Raw genomic sequence first — 15629 nt, 5'->3', positions numbered from 1 at the left:
CCCCCAATATCAAAGAGATACTAAAATGTTGCAGACCTCTAGGGGGCAGTGTCTGTCCCCGTCGCTAGTACCCAGAAGTCAACCTTCTGCCCCTCGATTTGCACTAATTCCCTCTGGTCACGACAGGCATGACGATGTCTCCACGATCTCTCTCCCCGGCTCAAAAGTCTCCCCTTGCCTGCAAGGCCATTTTGTTAAAAGTTCTCGCACAGAGTGTGCGCATTTTTTTTTTTTTTTTTTTTTACAGTCCCAAAGACAGTCTCGACCAGAAGGGAAAACCGCCTCTCCTCGCTCTTTTTAAAATATCCCACGCACTCAAGTTTTGTTTGCTTACATATTTCTTTATTTTCAAATTGTAGGCAAGGATTTCCAAATGAAGTTATAAGTTTTGTTACTGTAATTGTGAATTATTCTGATCATGACGGCCGCAATGCCAGTTCACCTCCTCCTGGAAGCCTCCTGCGTAGCATGTCCTCCATACAGCACACGGGCGCGCGCCAGCCGGCTAAGGTTAAGTCCAGGTAGGACGCTTCGCTACGCCCCGCCACCACTCTACTCGCCGGGTAAAACAAACCAAGACACAAGGTGAGGCGGGAGGCGTGGCGTAGCGCAGAGTGGCCGACGGGACGGAGGCAACAGCCCAGCGGGCCACACTTTTTACCCCCCCCCCCCTCCTTTACCTTTCTTCTCTCCTCCTCCCGCGCCCTCGTCGTTTTTTCTTCCTTTCGTATCCTGGACGGCGGGGCGCGGCGCGGCGCGGCGTGGCGGGGCGGGGCGGGGCGGTATCCTGGACGGCGGGGCGCGGCGCGGCGCGGCGTGGCGGGGCGGGGCGGTGGTAGGGCGGCGACCTCAGACCGACGCGCTGCCTATACCTTCGTAGCCAAGCGCATCCCGATCGGGATCACATTCCGCCAGGACGCCCCGGGACGCGGCCCGTGCGAGCCAAGCGTGACCTGAGGAGGAGCGCGTGGGAGACAGGTGCAGGTCGCACACAGGTGGGGCCCCCGGTGGGGCGCAGCTGGGCGTGGAGGCCGTCCTGGAGGGCCTCCTGGTGGACGAGCGGCCACGGACCACGTCCCGGCCTTCAGCAGGACGTTCGGTCGTGGCGTGGCGGTCCGTCTGCCTGGTCAGCCGTCCGCCCGCCAGCGTGCTCGCTGAGGCTGAATGCCGCCGCATGGACGTCTTCTACTTACGCCGATTGCCCCCCCCCCCCTTCCCCCAAAAAGTCACCACCGTCCTCCGCCCGCGCCCGCTCAATCTCGCGGTCTCTCTCCTCTCCCCTCCCTCCCGCTCACACGTAACCGCCCTGGGGTGGTTAAAGTTAAGCTCAATTCAGCTCTTGTTCGCTCGGAATCAACTAAAACACGGGAATACCGAAGGAATGCTTATGTCTTAGCCCCCCCACTTTTATTTTTGCCACATTATTATTTTACCATGCTTTCGAACGATTTCGAGTGAACTCAGCTCCGCGTGAGCTAACGCCCGCGTCCCACGTGGGGCGGGAGCTGAGGACCCCGGTTGGGCTGTCAACGCTCAACACCTCAACACGCACATGAATCATACGGAGATTTGAGAGCGAAAAATGTGACAGGTGTCGAGGACCTGATGCCCTGCGTTTCTACTCGGCGAGCTAGGCTAAATTTAATGCTTTGACTGCAGTGGGGGTTGTTGACTGTTTGTTTCACCTGCACACACTTTCATTAAGAGGAACATGCAGGCCGCCAGGCCTTGGAACCTACGAATATCTCTGAGGCATTTATTTTGGAAAACGCTAGTAGAACGAGATTGAAGGCCAGGGGGGAACAAGTGGGGAAGGGAGTCTTAGAGAGCTTTTCAATTTTCCTCTTAAAATTGACCAGTCTTTCACAAGTAGAACGCTAGCAGCTCAAAAATTGTTCAATAACGATAATGTTAATTCACTTCATCCCCCTCAGTTGCCCTAGTTGCCCATACAGGGATGAAGAAAGTTTGCAGACTCTTCCTCTTTGATCCCTAACTATTGAATGGTTACAGATGGTTAAAACAAATTTTGACAGGTGAAAACGGTGGAAATTTAGGACTGCCTTTGTGGCACAGTACACAACAAACTCATTGTTATCTTCTACATCATTGTTCTACTGGCTCTAAAAAAATTAACCCTTGAATGACATTGAATTTACATCACAGAAATTGTTAAAAGTGGAATAAAATAGACATATTTAAGTACTCACCCTTGGTCTATCCTGTCGACAGGGTTGGGTCCAGGGCCCATTTGCCCAGGCATAAGTCCATGAGACGGCATTGGGCCTGACATAGGGTGGCCAGGCCCATGACCATATGGTGAACCTGGAGGCATTCCGAACTGGGGTCCTCCGAAAGGTCCTTGTCCAGGTGAGGGGAAGTGGGGACCACCTGGTCCTGGGCCAGGGGGGCCCACAAATGGTGGCCCAGAGGAGCCTGGTCTTCCAACAAATTGAGGTCCACCTCCTGATGGAGAACCAAATGGTCCAGGACCTGGACCATTGTAAGGAGGTCCACCCGAGTTGGGGGTAGGAGGAAACCGGGGGTCATTTTGTGGTGGTCCAGGTCCAGGTGTGGATGAACCAGAGGGGGCTGGGGATGCAGTGTACTGAGGGGTGCCTGAGCCAGGTGGAGGTCCAGAATATGGTGGGGCACCCGCCGGGGAACCAGCGCCCCCAGGCGGACCCTGGAAGGGTGGCCCCTGGTACCCTGAGGGTGGCCCTGAGAAGTTTTGCCCAGAATTAGGCGTGAAGTTCTGGGGCTCTGAGCCAGGGGGCGGACCCTTCCAGTTGCCCACCGGATCCTCCAGTGTGGCAGGCAGCGTGCTGGCAGGCGCTACACGGCGGGTACAGCCTGAAAGAAATTAAACACACTCTGAAGCAGACCAACAAAAAAACTGCATATCAAAAATTAAGACATGCAAGTTACAACATTTTATAGGATGATAACCACACAAGTGTCTTTAACTATAATAATTAGAAAATGAATGACAATTTGTCAACGATGGTAGTGAAGATTGTAATGCAAACAAAATAGACTGTGTTTACAAACTGATAACCAGGAGCAAAGTAAAAATCAAGCAAGACACATAAACAAGACATTAAATGAAATTCTAAGGAAACTCCAATTAGAGAAAATATTAATGCAAATTGCACGATTTAACCATTTGAAAATAGAACAGTGTACAGGTTAACTCTAGTACATTAAAACTATTGATCAATCAACTCACTCTTCTTTGCCATTAAGAAGCCTCCCTATCACCGGGCAAGCACTGAACACACTGTAGGTACATAGATGTCCTACAAATCCAGGACGGTTTCCCTCTCGTAGCTCCACATCACAACGGAGTCTGAGAAGCCAGCGCCAGCCTAAAGCCGGGAGCGCCAGGGAGCGCCAGCCAGCGCCAGCCCGGTACGTCCGTCCGATGAAAACAATCACTTCACAATCACAAATCCCGTTTCACAGCACAAATCGAACACTCTCGGCAGAGAACCGAGTTTCTTCTGTCCATCGGCAAATCAAAGTTTGCCCACTTAGGCATTTTCCACAAAGAACTGCACTTAAGAACACAGGGAGGTTATGTTTTCTCCTGCAGCTAACGACGGGCGACGTTTTACAGACGAATTTAATCCACAATCACTTGATTTTTCACAGTAAATTCTCAAATATGAGTCACAATTCACTTCACAATGCAGTTGAACTAGCACAGCACTCGGTTTAATCCATGGGTTTGCACCGGAATACCCATCGCGTCCCTGGGCTCGAATGTTTCTGTCAGAGCAAGACCAGCCGAATTTTGTTTTTACACATGGGTCCTGCAAGCGCCTGCGGGCACTTCACGAAGGCTCGCTCCTCCCGCACCCACGCTGGCCCAAGTACGGCACTCGCGAATGACTAGAAAGAGATTCTACAATCTGAGCAAAAACACTCAGCCGCAAAAACCGCATCTTCCCCACAATTTTTCAGAAATCCATTGATTTTAGGGTCCGCTCGCTGCCGAGCTGCCTCTCGAGAAGCGCAGCAAGTAAACACCACGGTAGTCAAGTAAGAGGTGTGAACTCCAAGCCGACAACGCCAAACTAAGTATGTCCTCCTTTACAAGAAAACATTCCTAATCGTTCTATTAAAAATACTCCTAGTTAAATTTCAAGTTTTGTTTTTTATCCTGTAAAACAATATTTTGGCTAATTTCCGTATACAGAACTACACTTGACCGTAACTTCGCCCATCTAGTCAAGCGACGCACTGTACAACTGACTGGGGAAAAAAAAGGAAGCGAAATGAAGTGACCTGCGTGTGCTCCAGTGTATGGTTGCAATATTGTACTCGCCATTTCGTAGGATTAAAATTTCAAAACCATGTTTAGTTTTAGTAACACTATTTCCACGTGGCCAGAAGTGTCGCATTCGCATGATGATAATGTCTATGCGGTATTAGAGCGCGAGGTCCGAAGACCCGACTGCTTCGGACCAGCTGTCTCAGCTGTCTCTCTGTTGTGTAAAAGGCATTTTTGCAGCTGTATGCATCGGGGTTTACCAAAGTGACTTTTGATTTCTGATGGTAGCTGCCGGGTACTGCAGAGGGAAGTGCCGGCAGAGCCACCAGGCATGCAAATGGTTACTGTGGGGAGTTATTGGAAGGGGCTGCTCGCTGACTGGCAAGGGAATGCCTAAAAAAGGCTAAGTTTGGGTGTTAAAGAGCAACTAATAAACACCAATTTGACAAATTAATTTATTTGGCAATAACAAAACAAAACCTTACTTGTGGTGAAGGAGACGAGACAAATACATGCACCAAATTTTCAAGAGAATTGCAAAATTGCGGAAAACAGAAGTCCTCTCAAATAGTACCCTCTTCCCATTGCCTTTGGAGAAAGGCATTCAGGAATTAATATTATCATAAACAAATAAAGAGACCAGTCTCCTCATCACTATCATTCTCCACGTCATCTGCCACAATCCGCTTTCCCAAAACCAATGGTTGCTTGTTGATTTCAGAGGGATAAAATTCAGACATTTCCACTTCAACAGATTCAAAAGATTTCTCACTATCACCGTTTACATTAGCTGTCATATTGTCATTAGGAGCTACCACATCCTCACCTTCATTATTCACAGAGTGTGGGCCATGTTTTCTTTTCCGAAAATGATTATTTAAACTATTTTTTGAGGTATATGCCTCGCCACAGTCGCTGCAAGTAAAGGACTTCTCAGTCCTATGAAAGCTCTGATGATTGACCAAATTTTGTTTGGTCTTGTATGACTTTGCACAGATGTTGCAAATGTACTTTCTCTTCTCACCATGAATAAGAGAATGAGTATTTAATAACTTTTGGCTCACAAATTCCTTTTTACAAACAGGGCAAACAACTTGTGTTACTGATGAATTATGACGTCTACGGTGCTCTCTCAAGTCGTTGGCAGAGCGATATTTTTTCTCACATTCAGAACACTGATGAGGCCTGAGACCAGTGTGAGAATTTATGTGTTCCAGAAACACAGTATCTTTGTCATAACCCTTCTTGCAAATTGTACATGTGTACCTATGATTTTCATGGTGATCAGTCTTCAAATGTTTTTCAATAAGTTCAGCACTAGCAAAGTTTGCATTACAATATGGGCAACGATAACATTCACCAGAATGGACTCTAGTTAAATGAGTGTAAAAGCTTGCTATGTTCTTGAAATTCTTACCACAGACACAATTAAAGCCAGTAGGACCTCCATGTTCCTTCAAATGTTCCAACTTTTTTGACTGTTTCCAGTCTTTTCTACAAATTGCACATGTGTCTATATCATCCTTAACCAAGAAGAGGCGCCATTTGCACCTACTGAAACAAATAGAAACAGGGGATAAATTCATATATAAGACTTAAAGGTGAGAGGAAAATTCTCCAATTTCTTGCATTTACCTTTTTTTTAAAACCAATTCAGTTTTATCTTTATTTTGCTCTTCAAACACATATCTACAGTAGGCTTTCATAAACTGAATAGGAAACAAATTTAAGACTTCTTCAACTTGATCAATCATACTTTCATCATCCACTATATCTGATAAGTCAATGTCATAAAAGTTCTCTTTCAAAAATGGTTTTCTGATTAATGCCTTACGGGCAATGTCCTTGGCTGTCTTTTCAATATATTCTCTTGATGAACGGATTGCTTTCAATTTTCTTTGAAGCTCCCACTCAACGTCATCATTATCATCAGAATCATCTGATGTTTTGGCATCACCTGACAAATCATTATTTTCTAATTTGTTTACTGATCGGTTGTTTTCCGTTTGGGGTTGTGTAGGATGAGGAGAAAATGGAGAGATGTTTTCAAATGAAATATCCTCGTCTGCTTCTTGCATCAATCCATCTGAAGATCTCACCTTCTCAAATCGTTTTCGTTTTGAAGGCTTCACATTGACACTTGCTTCGATTCTAGCTCGAGTCTGCCTCAGTTTCATTCTTAATAACTTAAGAGACGAATCTGAAAGAAAATTTAACATCACTTGAACAGATTGAGAAATGTATTCAAGAAAACCTACTGTAAAATCTTTGACACATCATAACATTTCACATAGGGAGAAAATATATAACTGTTAAAGAAAAAAAAATTCACATTGTAGCCAAAAATGCAAAGCATTCAAATGAAAATTGGTAACCAAAGGTAACCTTTTGCCTGACTACCGTGTGTACACAAACAGGATTCAAATCATCATATCAAGTCATATCTTGACAAGACGACCACAAGCGCAAAACTACAGCACCAGCATCACCAATTCGTACATTTTGCGTAGCTTGCCACGTCACAAATATCCAGAGAAGTGTTGAGGCCACAAGTGCAGAAAACTAGAAACAGCTTGTGTCAGACGTTCGGATTTCAAGTTTTGCGTTAAAAATACAAAAACAAACATCAACAAAAATACCGCCTTTGCTTCAACAGAGACGACAGCCAGAACTAACTCTTACGTAGCCAGTAAATTTTCATACACCGACAAGCTGACTGACCCCTCCGGAACCGGAAGTACCATAGGGAAAAAAGTTTTTCATTCCCGCTTTTCTTACGAATCTTTAAGTCGCACCACGATTGATAGAGCTTCTCAAGGTGATGGGATATGGATAGGACCCCCACACCCACGCCACGCGTTCTCTAGTAGAGTCACAAAGTATGCATTTGGTGTTAAGTTTCTGTCATTCATAACAATATACTCCAACTTTTCCAATAAGTCATGATAAAAAGAGACAATTGTGTTGTCCACACATTACTTTATTACACGAATAATGCAAACCAAAATGTTGCTTCCGAGACGCAAGAGACAAAGTTTGTCCCTAGGGTAAAAACCTTTACCCTATCTAATAGCAACCATAAATGCGCATCATGTTTGCTAATTTGGTACAAATGTGAAGGCTTTGTGAACCACAGACATAGCTCAGCTGCAAATGCGTTTATTGTTTCCATTAAAGGTCATCAATAATAAAGCACTTTACATAAGTGTTTAGGCTTATAAACATGTCAAATGGAATGATTGAAGGATTTCCATTATGATAAGGCAGTGCTAGTTCAATAACATTTTGTAACTCAAGCGACCACAAAACAATTCCCAACAGTTATATTTTTGCGACTATAACAATTGAGAGTCGGTGCAAAAACTGACATCCACTTGTATCTTGACATACACAAACTCAAAATGTACAAAACCTTGAGTAGAATAGAATAAAAAGTAACAGATACTCTTATCTATTGAAGACCCTCGTACTGAACTTCAAATGTATACATATACATACATATATAAACTTTTTTAAATTTATATATATAGATATATTTTTTCATGTACACATATTTATAAGCAACTTTAACAAGAAGTCCCACGCACAATAACTTTCTATAAATAGGCCTAAGGGTTCTTCCTTGGTGGCAATGAGACATTCTTCTCAGACTAGTGAATCCTCTATTGTTAATATATACATTCAGGCCTTACATGTACTCAGAGGCAGGATCCATTCATAGAGCCTATCTTACCATAACTTACATCAAAAACAAACGGATTCACTTATGGATGAGAAATCGCCAATCAGTTACATGGGAAAAATGGTAACAGTGTACAAAAGAAATAGAACAAATCACATCAATTAATAATACATCAGCTTTTACTTCAAAACAACATTAAAAAAAAAAAAAAAAAAAAGTTGGGGGTAGTGTGGGACATAATAGGAATTGCATAAATGTAAACAGTCACACAGGGTTGGTGAGGATAAAACAAACTGGTCTCCAACGTTCTGCTTCCATAACAAATACTGTGTCATACAACTAGCTATAGACATCTCAATAGGATATTTACAAGAACATGATCATTTTCAAAGATTACACAAGAAAGAAAAAAGACAAACAAAAAAGTTTTACAACAAAAGAACAAAACATTATACTTTCAGTATTCATGCATTTTGCCCTATACATGATCATTAGATAATAATCACATAGCTGGCATGTGATGTTCATTAAAAACAACTCTCAGTCAAGATTAAATGAACTGATATGTTCCTAAACCCTCCACAGGAGGGCCAACTCAAAAAGAGAGTTGAGGGAAACACAACAGCATAACCTTCAGCCAGTCATCATTGTAGCACAGTACATTAGTCTTGTGTGGACACTACCTACTTTAACATTACTTGAACAGAGGTTTACTAATCACTTGGTGATCAAATTTTTCCTACATGGACTTCAAAACAGGAATTTAAAACATTGTTCTTTGGCATTTTTGAGAAAAACGAGCAAATTATTATGCAATTACTTCATTTATCAACAAATAGAATACATGAGTTCAAACAGGAAACGGTAATAGAGTAAGAGAATTTCCTTTAAGCCAAATGTACTGGTCTTGTTTTACAGCCTATCTAACCCACAAACTAGAAAAGTAGGATTTGACCATGATTTAACATATATTAAAACCATGTCACCCATATCATAGAAGTAAAATTACTGGTAACTGGTATTACTACTCAGAGCACTCCGAGCAGTGACTGTATAAAATCAGTTGACAAACACACCACAGATCAAATTTAAAATAAGTCAATTTGGTTTTTCAAAGTCCTTTAAAAAAAAAAAAAAGTAAATGGGATAAGGAAATTTTGCTTACAAGTGCCAAATACAACTTGTACTGTATGATAAAAATTGTGAGTAGATACAATTTTGCAAAGATAAATGGCTACCATTAAAATCAATCACTTGAAACTACACTGGTCATATGTACAGTAATGTACCACAACAAAGAATAACTCAACATGCTTTTTGGTAGCACAATAAAACACACATAAGCACATCAGAAGGATATGAACTAGTTGAAGAAAACTATAGCAAGTTCAGACAGGTGAATACTGTATGGCACATTTCAAATTTTAAGAGAGATAAGAAATTCAACTTAGTTACTGTGAACTGGTCTAAAGAGGCTCAGCAGTAGAAAACAATGGAAAAGACAACTTCTGCCCATGTATTTTGGTCATTAGTGTCACTTATATATGAACAAAACCTAGTAAACAGCACCATTTGAATGCAAACTCAACAGCTTAATACAAAACAAGAATTGATTAACAACCTCTTTAAGGTAAAAATGTGACAAAGAAATGTGACTGTAATCTCTACAATTATTCAACAAGAGGAGGAGTCAGAGGGAAAATAGGCATGTACCGTGGGTGTGTACATCTATGCCTTGAAAAATTCCCAATTAAAAATAAAAAAAAAAAGTTATGAGGGGGGATATTAATCACTAATAAGTCTTCATGAGTGTGACAATAGATTATCATCATTTGGAAGTGGGGTTTTTAGAATTACCAACAAGGGTAATGGAAGTGGAACCATCCTGTAATAATCGCGCAATATCCTCACTGGCCTGAGCAGGGTTTGATTTTAGTTGATGACTCAAAATATTTTTATACAGCTGAAACTGCTCTTCAGTTGGCATGTAATGCTGGGGCGTGGACATGGGTAACCCAGACATAGGTAGTACTGATGCTGCAGCAGGATTATATAGCTGAGGATTACACAATGCTTGATAATACATTAAATCAAGTGCTGGTAAGAATGCATTTTTTCCAGCAGCTGCAGAACCAGTGGGAAGATTTTGGAGTAAGTTAGGAAATAAGTTTGCTGCTGCTCCAGAGAAGTATGGATTTGTAGGAGCAGAAGAAGTAGGAGTATTAGTGCTTGCCCGTGATCTTTGATCATTTGAGTTCCTTCGTTTACTATTATTACTACTGTTGCTACTATTTGTGCTGCTACTATTACTATTGTTGCCTAATACATACGGGGAGGGGATCACAAGGCTTGAAGATGAAGGGGTGTTGTTCACAGAGGGGGGTCTACTTCTACTTGTATTAGACGTTGATGTTGCGACAGAGTGAGGTCTTCCATTTTCAATCCTAGGTGAAGGTCTACTTGATGGAGCAGAAGCTTTTGCTTGCTGTTGTGCTACTCTTCTTTGTTGTAATAACACATTTCTTTGTTCCTGCTGCAGTTTTGCAATTGCAAGTTTTGGATTTTGCACTAGGGTGATTTCTAAATTAGATCCAACAGTGGTACGGCCGATAGACGAGGGAAGCACTTGAGGAGGGACATTAGCTCTGCCAGAATCCCTGATGGGTGCTTGTCTTGGTGGGGGTGCACTAACACTGGGCATAACACGCACTATTTCAACCGCAGGCTTTTCACCTTTCATTCTTAAGTCTAGAACATCTATACCACTGACACTTCCACTGCCACTGCCACTGCCAACAGGCGAACTACCACCTGAGTTTGATTTGTTTGCAACACGAAGAGCTGCCTGAAGTGACCTTGCAATAGGTGGTGTATCAGTATTAGTGCTTGCAGTGTTTGAATTGCCTCCTGGTCTTGGATAGTCTTTTGGGTTGCCATACCATGGTCCACCAAGAGCAGAATTAGCATAAATTGATCGAGACTGAGTTACTTTCGGAGGTGATTGGTCACTTCTTCCATTTTGACTTGCTGTCACACCAGGATACATCAGAAGTGGTGAATTTTTGAGGTCTTGGACGTTTATAACTGTTCGTGGGTTGGCAGGCGATGATTGTGCAGAATCCAAAGGAGAAGCACAGGTCTCTGGAGACCCAGCTTTGGGTGAGCCAAGCATGTGACTTAGATCTGGTGTCACCATAATTGAAACTTCCCCAGGAGGTGTTTCTGGGCTTGCAGCTGGTTTGACATTTGCTGTAGCATCAGTCTGACCTGAACTAGATGATCCAGGAGATCCAATAGGTGTTACCTCTAAGCCACCTTCTTTTAGCATATCCAATTTTCGTTTTTTCAATACAGGGACCATAGGAGTTGTAATATTTTTGATTGGAGTTTCCGACTCAGAATCCAAAACAATAACTTCAGGTGAATGAACAGATCTTGATGGATCAGCAAGTTCTGAAAGTCTTAAAATTGGTATGTTTTCTTTCCCTGTGAGATCCGAAGATTTTTCTGGTTTTAAGCGTATACTTCTTAGAGCTGCTGTTGTTCCCTCTATCAACATTTTTCTTCTTCTTTCTATTTCTTCACCATCCTAAGATAAAATGAAATGGAAAATTTCAGTAAAGACAGTAGATTTATTGCTACATTATTATGGAGATGCAATATTTACCTTTAGATCAGCAGCACTGGTTAATGACTCTATCCAGGCCTCATAATCCTGACTACTTATTCCAGCTCTTGATAGGGCATCAGATCGTAGTTTTCTTTCATATGGAAGAAGTAATCTACAGAAAGAAGGATAGCAATAAATAACAGTTTCACCTGAAATTGGGCTGTTACATAAAAACTTCTTTGTCCTGTAAGCCAAAGATAATTTTGGAGGACTAAAAATAGATTGATAATACCATTACCTTTCATAATGTCGTTTTGAATGAGTAGTTGCACTGGTATTAGCAGGGTCACCACCCATTTCATCAAACACTCGAGGCCACATTCGATTTGCTGATACATTGTCATAACCCCCCAAATGTTGTACTTTAGAGAAAAACTTGTAGAGATCCACTGTAAAGAAAAACAATGAAGATAAGTGAGTGATCATGGTCTGGTCATGAACACAAACTTGAAGTGGGACTCATTAAAAATACTCACTTTCTTTAAATCCTAACATTGGTACTTTTCCAATAGGGGTTTGTCTATCATTCATGAAATGGTGCAACCTATCCAAGAACATTTTCTCTTCCTGGCTCTGGGATTTATGCCTCCGGTTGGGTTGTGAAAGATCGTATTGTAAGCCATTTCTACTCCGATTAGGTCTTTTGTCCTAAAACCAAACAAAACAAAATAAATAATTAGACTTTTCTACAGATACTGTCCTGAGTGAAATTTTATAGTTAGCTTAGAAATGTTACACACTTTTGTTGATGATGATATGGTAGAGAGGGAAGACTCTGATTCATTCGAATCAGTTTCCCCTGGTGATGTGGACTGTTTCTTTTTCTTTTTCTTTGAGCGAAGATTTATTTTGGGGGCTAGATGATTACACAGTAACTCATGCCCTTCGAGGTCAGGATAATCAAAAGTGTCTTTGCAGAATAGAACACGAGTGTCTCTGCAAGGTACTGAAAATCCTCCCAGAGCAGTGACCAAAGAGTTTCTAAGCCACTTGTTTGGTACACCTTCCAGCCGTTTCATAAGGGCTCGGTAACGGCAATAACGAGGAAAGCTCAAAACAACAACTCCACAATTGTCCCATGTTGAGGGATCTGCAAATTAAAATGAATACAGCTTAGCTACACTTAAATATCCATTAAAGAATTACTCAAATTTGTTATGGTGCTTTGTGACTCATGTTTTACCTAATTTAAATTTTTCTTCTTCAATGTCTGTAAAGTCCATGCAGGTATCGCTGAGAGCTTGTAATCTTGTAGTTGTTGGAGGACCATTGCTTAATCCAGAGCAGTCTTTGTCCCAAACTGCTGGGAGACCCCAGCTCCATGATGCATCCTCGGTGAGCCATGTCAGTAAATCCTCACATCGTATGACAACTCGGTCGGATATTGCAAGCACTTCATGCTGAAACAAAGTAAAAAAAGCAAATAAAAAAAATTAATAACAATGAAAAGACAAAAATGATTCATTTAACAAGCTACGTGTGGTTTGAATAAGTAACTATCTGTATAAATAAATATTTTGTTGCAGCCTATAGAAAATTTGACCCAAGCAAATGAGAAAAACAAAAACTTTGGAAGAACCATTATTTAATAGACAAGTGAGTTGGATTTCGTATGGTTCGAAACGTTTTATGGTTTATTTCAAAAGAAAAGAAAAGAAGTAGAAGTGTCAACTTTTCTTGAAAACTCCTCATTTTAAGAAAAGATTCTAATGGCACTTCCAATTTTTTTTTCTTCTTATACGCACGGGATAGGTCCTCTAGTGCATGTTTTTGTATTAACATTCTCTCTCTATAGTAATGTAGATGTAGAAATATTATAGAGAAATAATATTTTTGCCAGTCCATACTTTCACGTAAAACATTATCCACTCCAAAAAGAATCAATATCAATATGGGAGCGAGTGTAACGCCTGAATGATTTTTTTTTAACCGGTCAGAACATTGAGTCCACTTCAAAAACCCATCTCTGCTAGTTCGAAACATCGCCGACAGGTGGCGATAGCGGGCGAGTCGCGATGGTCGCGGTCCGCGGCTTGGCACAGCCCAGCTGGCTCATGGTATGGCATGGCGGGCCAGGCGCAGCCAGGCGCAGCGCACTCGGATGCGTCCCAATGACACAAACGGGACACGTGACTCTAGCGACTCTGGCTGTGCGGTGCGGCCTGGACGGAGCGCGACAAGGGCCTAGGCTTTAGCCCTGGCCCGGCCACAACCAGATAGGGGCGGGCGGGTGTAAGTGCGCCAGGCAGAAGTGGTTCAATTAGAGACAAGTGTGGGCCAGCAGGATGACTGCACACATTTCAAAACATGCGTTCATATTCACGCACATACCTTTGACCTTTTACTTTTCTTATGAGAAAGGGGGTCTCCTTTAGATTTGTCGGGCCGTTCAAAATAAAATAATAACAAATAATAATAATCCCTTGGTGCGTGGCAACAGGGCCATGACATCCGGCGGCAACGTCGCAAGGCACGGCAAGGCAAGACACGGCCCCGACGCGTGCGTGGACCGTGCGAACGAGCATACGTCCTTGCTGCCGCGCGAAAACTGGCAATTGAAAACGCGTGAAAATTGAAGGAGATAGGTAGATGGAAAGGGAAAAGGGAGGGGGGGGGGGGGCGTGCTTAACCCCGAACCCGGTTTACCCCGCGGATGGCGGCAGTGACAGCTGATATCGATTGCTTGCCGAAAGGAGCACCGCCGCACCCGCACCATACGCTGAAAATGTACAAAACCGCCAAATCGACGAATCGCTACATAAGCTCAAGGCGGCCCGGCTTGGCCCACGCACACGAGTGCTAGGCGCCCCGCCCTGCCCCGCCTGCAGGCTCGGCACCCGGCACGGTGCGTTTCAGCGCTGACCCCACGAACGGGGGGAAACTGGCCCGGGAGAGGGGGGGGGGGGGAGATAAGGATAAACGTTAGAGACTCTGTACAGTACTGAGCGAGAATCTTATTTTCAAATGAACCGCAGGAGCAGAAAAGGGGGCGGGCGAGGGCATTAGATGGTACTAGAAGTGGGGTGGGAGGCTGGTGGGAGCGAGAGAGAAAGACGCAGGGTCACGATAAGGGAAGGAGGGTGGGAGGGGTGGGGGAGCCGTTGTTTAACAGGAGGCGGCCAGGACCCCCTCCCAACCACGTCACAACGCGGAATCAATGTCAAGTCGACATAGTCGCAACCAGTCTCAGCGTCGCTGAGCCAGGCTGCATGCAACGGTGCATGGCGGCTGCCAGGGGCGGTCACGAGTACCGCACCGATACAAAAATATGTACGATTGACACCCAGATAAAATTTCAGAGCGGGATTATGGCAAGTTGAGCACATCCTGCGAGGTGGCATTCGGGGATGTGCCATTACGCCTATCACGAGTACGTTCAATGGGAAGAAACGGTCACTTGGCGCATCGATATTTAACTGCGTAGAGGGTGGTGTCCGCTTTCAATGCGTGCACGTACCGCACCGGACAGGGAGGGAGGTGGGCTTGGCGTCCCCCTTACTGCCCGCGATAACTGAGACTCCACATCAAAGGATAGAAAACCTGCGAGAGGGGGGAGGGGACCGGTCCGAACCAAACGGAAGGGGCAGGGAGCAGAGAGGGGGGTGGGGAGAGGGGGGGAGGTCGGCCCCGTGGCCAACCAGTGGCCACCCTGAGCCGAGCCCGACCCCTCAGCAGCACAGCGAAGCACAGCAGCGGTTCCCTGTAACATTATTTATTTTTCCTTCCTCTCAAAATACTTTTCTCTTGCTCTCCGTAGATAGGAAATCTATTTCCCTATTTCCTATTTTCCTCCTCGAAAGAAAACAACCCCAAATCCAGTTTTAATTATTTCTTTTGCTGAGATACTTTGTCATCTTAGTGCAGATAGTGAGAGGTTGTGAAAAATAATAATAAAACAACAATAATCCCCGTCCAGTCCAAGCTGAGCACATCGGTCAGGTTTGGGCCGTTTGGGTCACACTTGAGGCACGGCGGGCCGAGCAAGAGGTGCACAAAGGGGA

The 15629-nt window shown here is 43.6% G+C and overlaps 3 protein-coding genes across 6 annotated transcripts in view; all 3 read right to left on the bottom strand.

The window, feature by feature from the left end:
• Nucleotides 1–4041, bottom strand: part of LOC113209932 (LIM domain-binding protein 2) — a 23495-nt gene extending 19454 nt beyond the window's left edge. Inside the window, exons 1-2 of the mRNA XM_026427707.2 lie at nucleotides 3230–4041; nucleotides 2211–2853 (exon numbers count right to left, since the gene is read on the bottom strand). Coding sequence (XP_026283492.1) covers nucleotides 2211–2853; nucleotides 3230–3242 — 656 coding nt within the window. The 5' untranslated portion in view covers nucleotides 3243–4041. The remainder of the gene's footprint in view (nucleotides 1–2210; nucleotides 2854–3229) is intronic.
• Nucleotides 4042–4712: 671 nt separating this feature from the next.
• On the bottom strand, nucleotides 4713–7284 carry LOC113209822 (gastrula zinc finger protein XlCGF57.1-like). 4 transcript variants are annotated; one of them, XM_026427542.2, is made up of 3 exons: nucleotides 6662–7284; nucleotides 5912–6476; nucleotides 4713–5830 (listed from the first exon to the last, which is right to left on the bottom strand). In XM_026427542.2, exons 2-3 carry the CDS (start codon nucleotides 6451–6453, stop codon nucleotides 4897–4899), a joined length of 1476 nt encoding a protein of 491 aa, XP_026283327.1. In that variant the 5' UTR covers nucleotides 6454–6476; nucleotides 6662–7284; the 3' UTR covers nucleotides 4713–4896. The 4 variants fall into 4 exon arrangements, with proteins under 4 accessions (XP_026283327.1, XP_026283318.1, XP_026283344.1 ...); XM_026427533.2 differs by having other exon boundaries at nucleotides 6776–7284; XM_026427559.2 differs by having other exon boundaries at nucleotides 4713–5827; nucleotides 6776–7284.
• A 135-nt stretch (nucleotides 7285–7419) lies between these two features.
• LOC113209804 (AT-rich interactive domain-containing protein 5B) overlaps nucleotides 7420–15629 on the bottom strand; it is a 50100-nt gene continuing 41890 nt past the window's right edge. The window contains exons 3-8 of the mRNA XM_026427511.2: nucleotides 12812–13028; nucleotides 12369–12718; nucleotides 12105–12276; nucleotides 11867–12017; nucleotides 11626–11740; nucleotides 7420–11547 (exon numbers count right to left, since the gene is read on the bottom strand). Coding sequence (XP_026283296.1) covers nucleotides 9787–11547; nucleotides 11626–11740; nucleotides 11867–12017; nucleotides 12105–12276; nucleotides 12369–12718; nucleotides 12812–13028 — 2766 coding nt within the window. The 3' untranslated portion in view covers nucleotides 7420–9786. The remainder of the gene's footprint in view (nucleotides 11548–11625; nucleotides 11741–11866; nucleotides 12018–12104; nucleotides 12277–12368; nucleotides 12719–12811; nucleotides 13029–15629) is intronic.

This window comes from Frankliniella occidentalis, unplaced genomic scaffold, assembly GCF_000697945.3.
Source record: "Frankliniella occidentalis isolate FOCC.00 unplaced genomic scaffold, Focc_3.1 Scaffold424, whole genome shotgun sequence".
Lineage (NCBI taxonomy): Eukaryota > Metazoa > Arthropoda > Insecta > Thysanoptera > Thripidae > Frankliniella > Frankliniella occidentalis.
Note: the sequence above shows the minus strand (reverse complement) of the source record. Positions and strands in the feature narration are given on the sequence as shown.

Excerpts from the sequence above, each read along its gene's own strand:
- LOC113209822 (XM_026427542.2), bottom strand. The coding sequence starts at position 6,453 with ATGAAACTGAGGCAGACTCGAGCTAGAATCGAAGCAAGTGTCAATGTG. Across the intron at positions 5,831-5,911 it reads GAATTGGTTTTAAAAAAAAG|TAGGTGCAAATGGCGCCTCT; the intron begins GTAAATGCAAGA and ends TATTTGTTTCAG.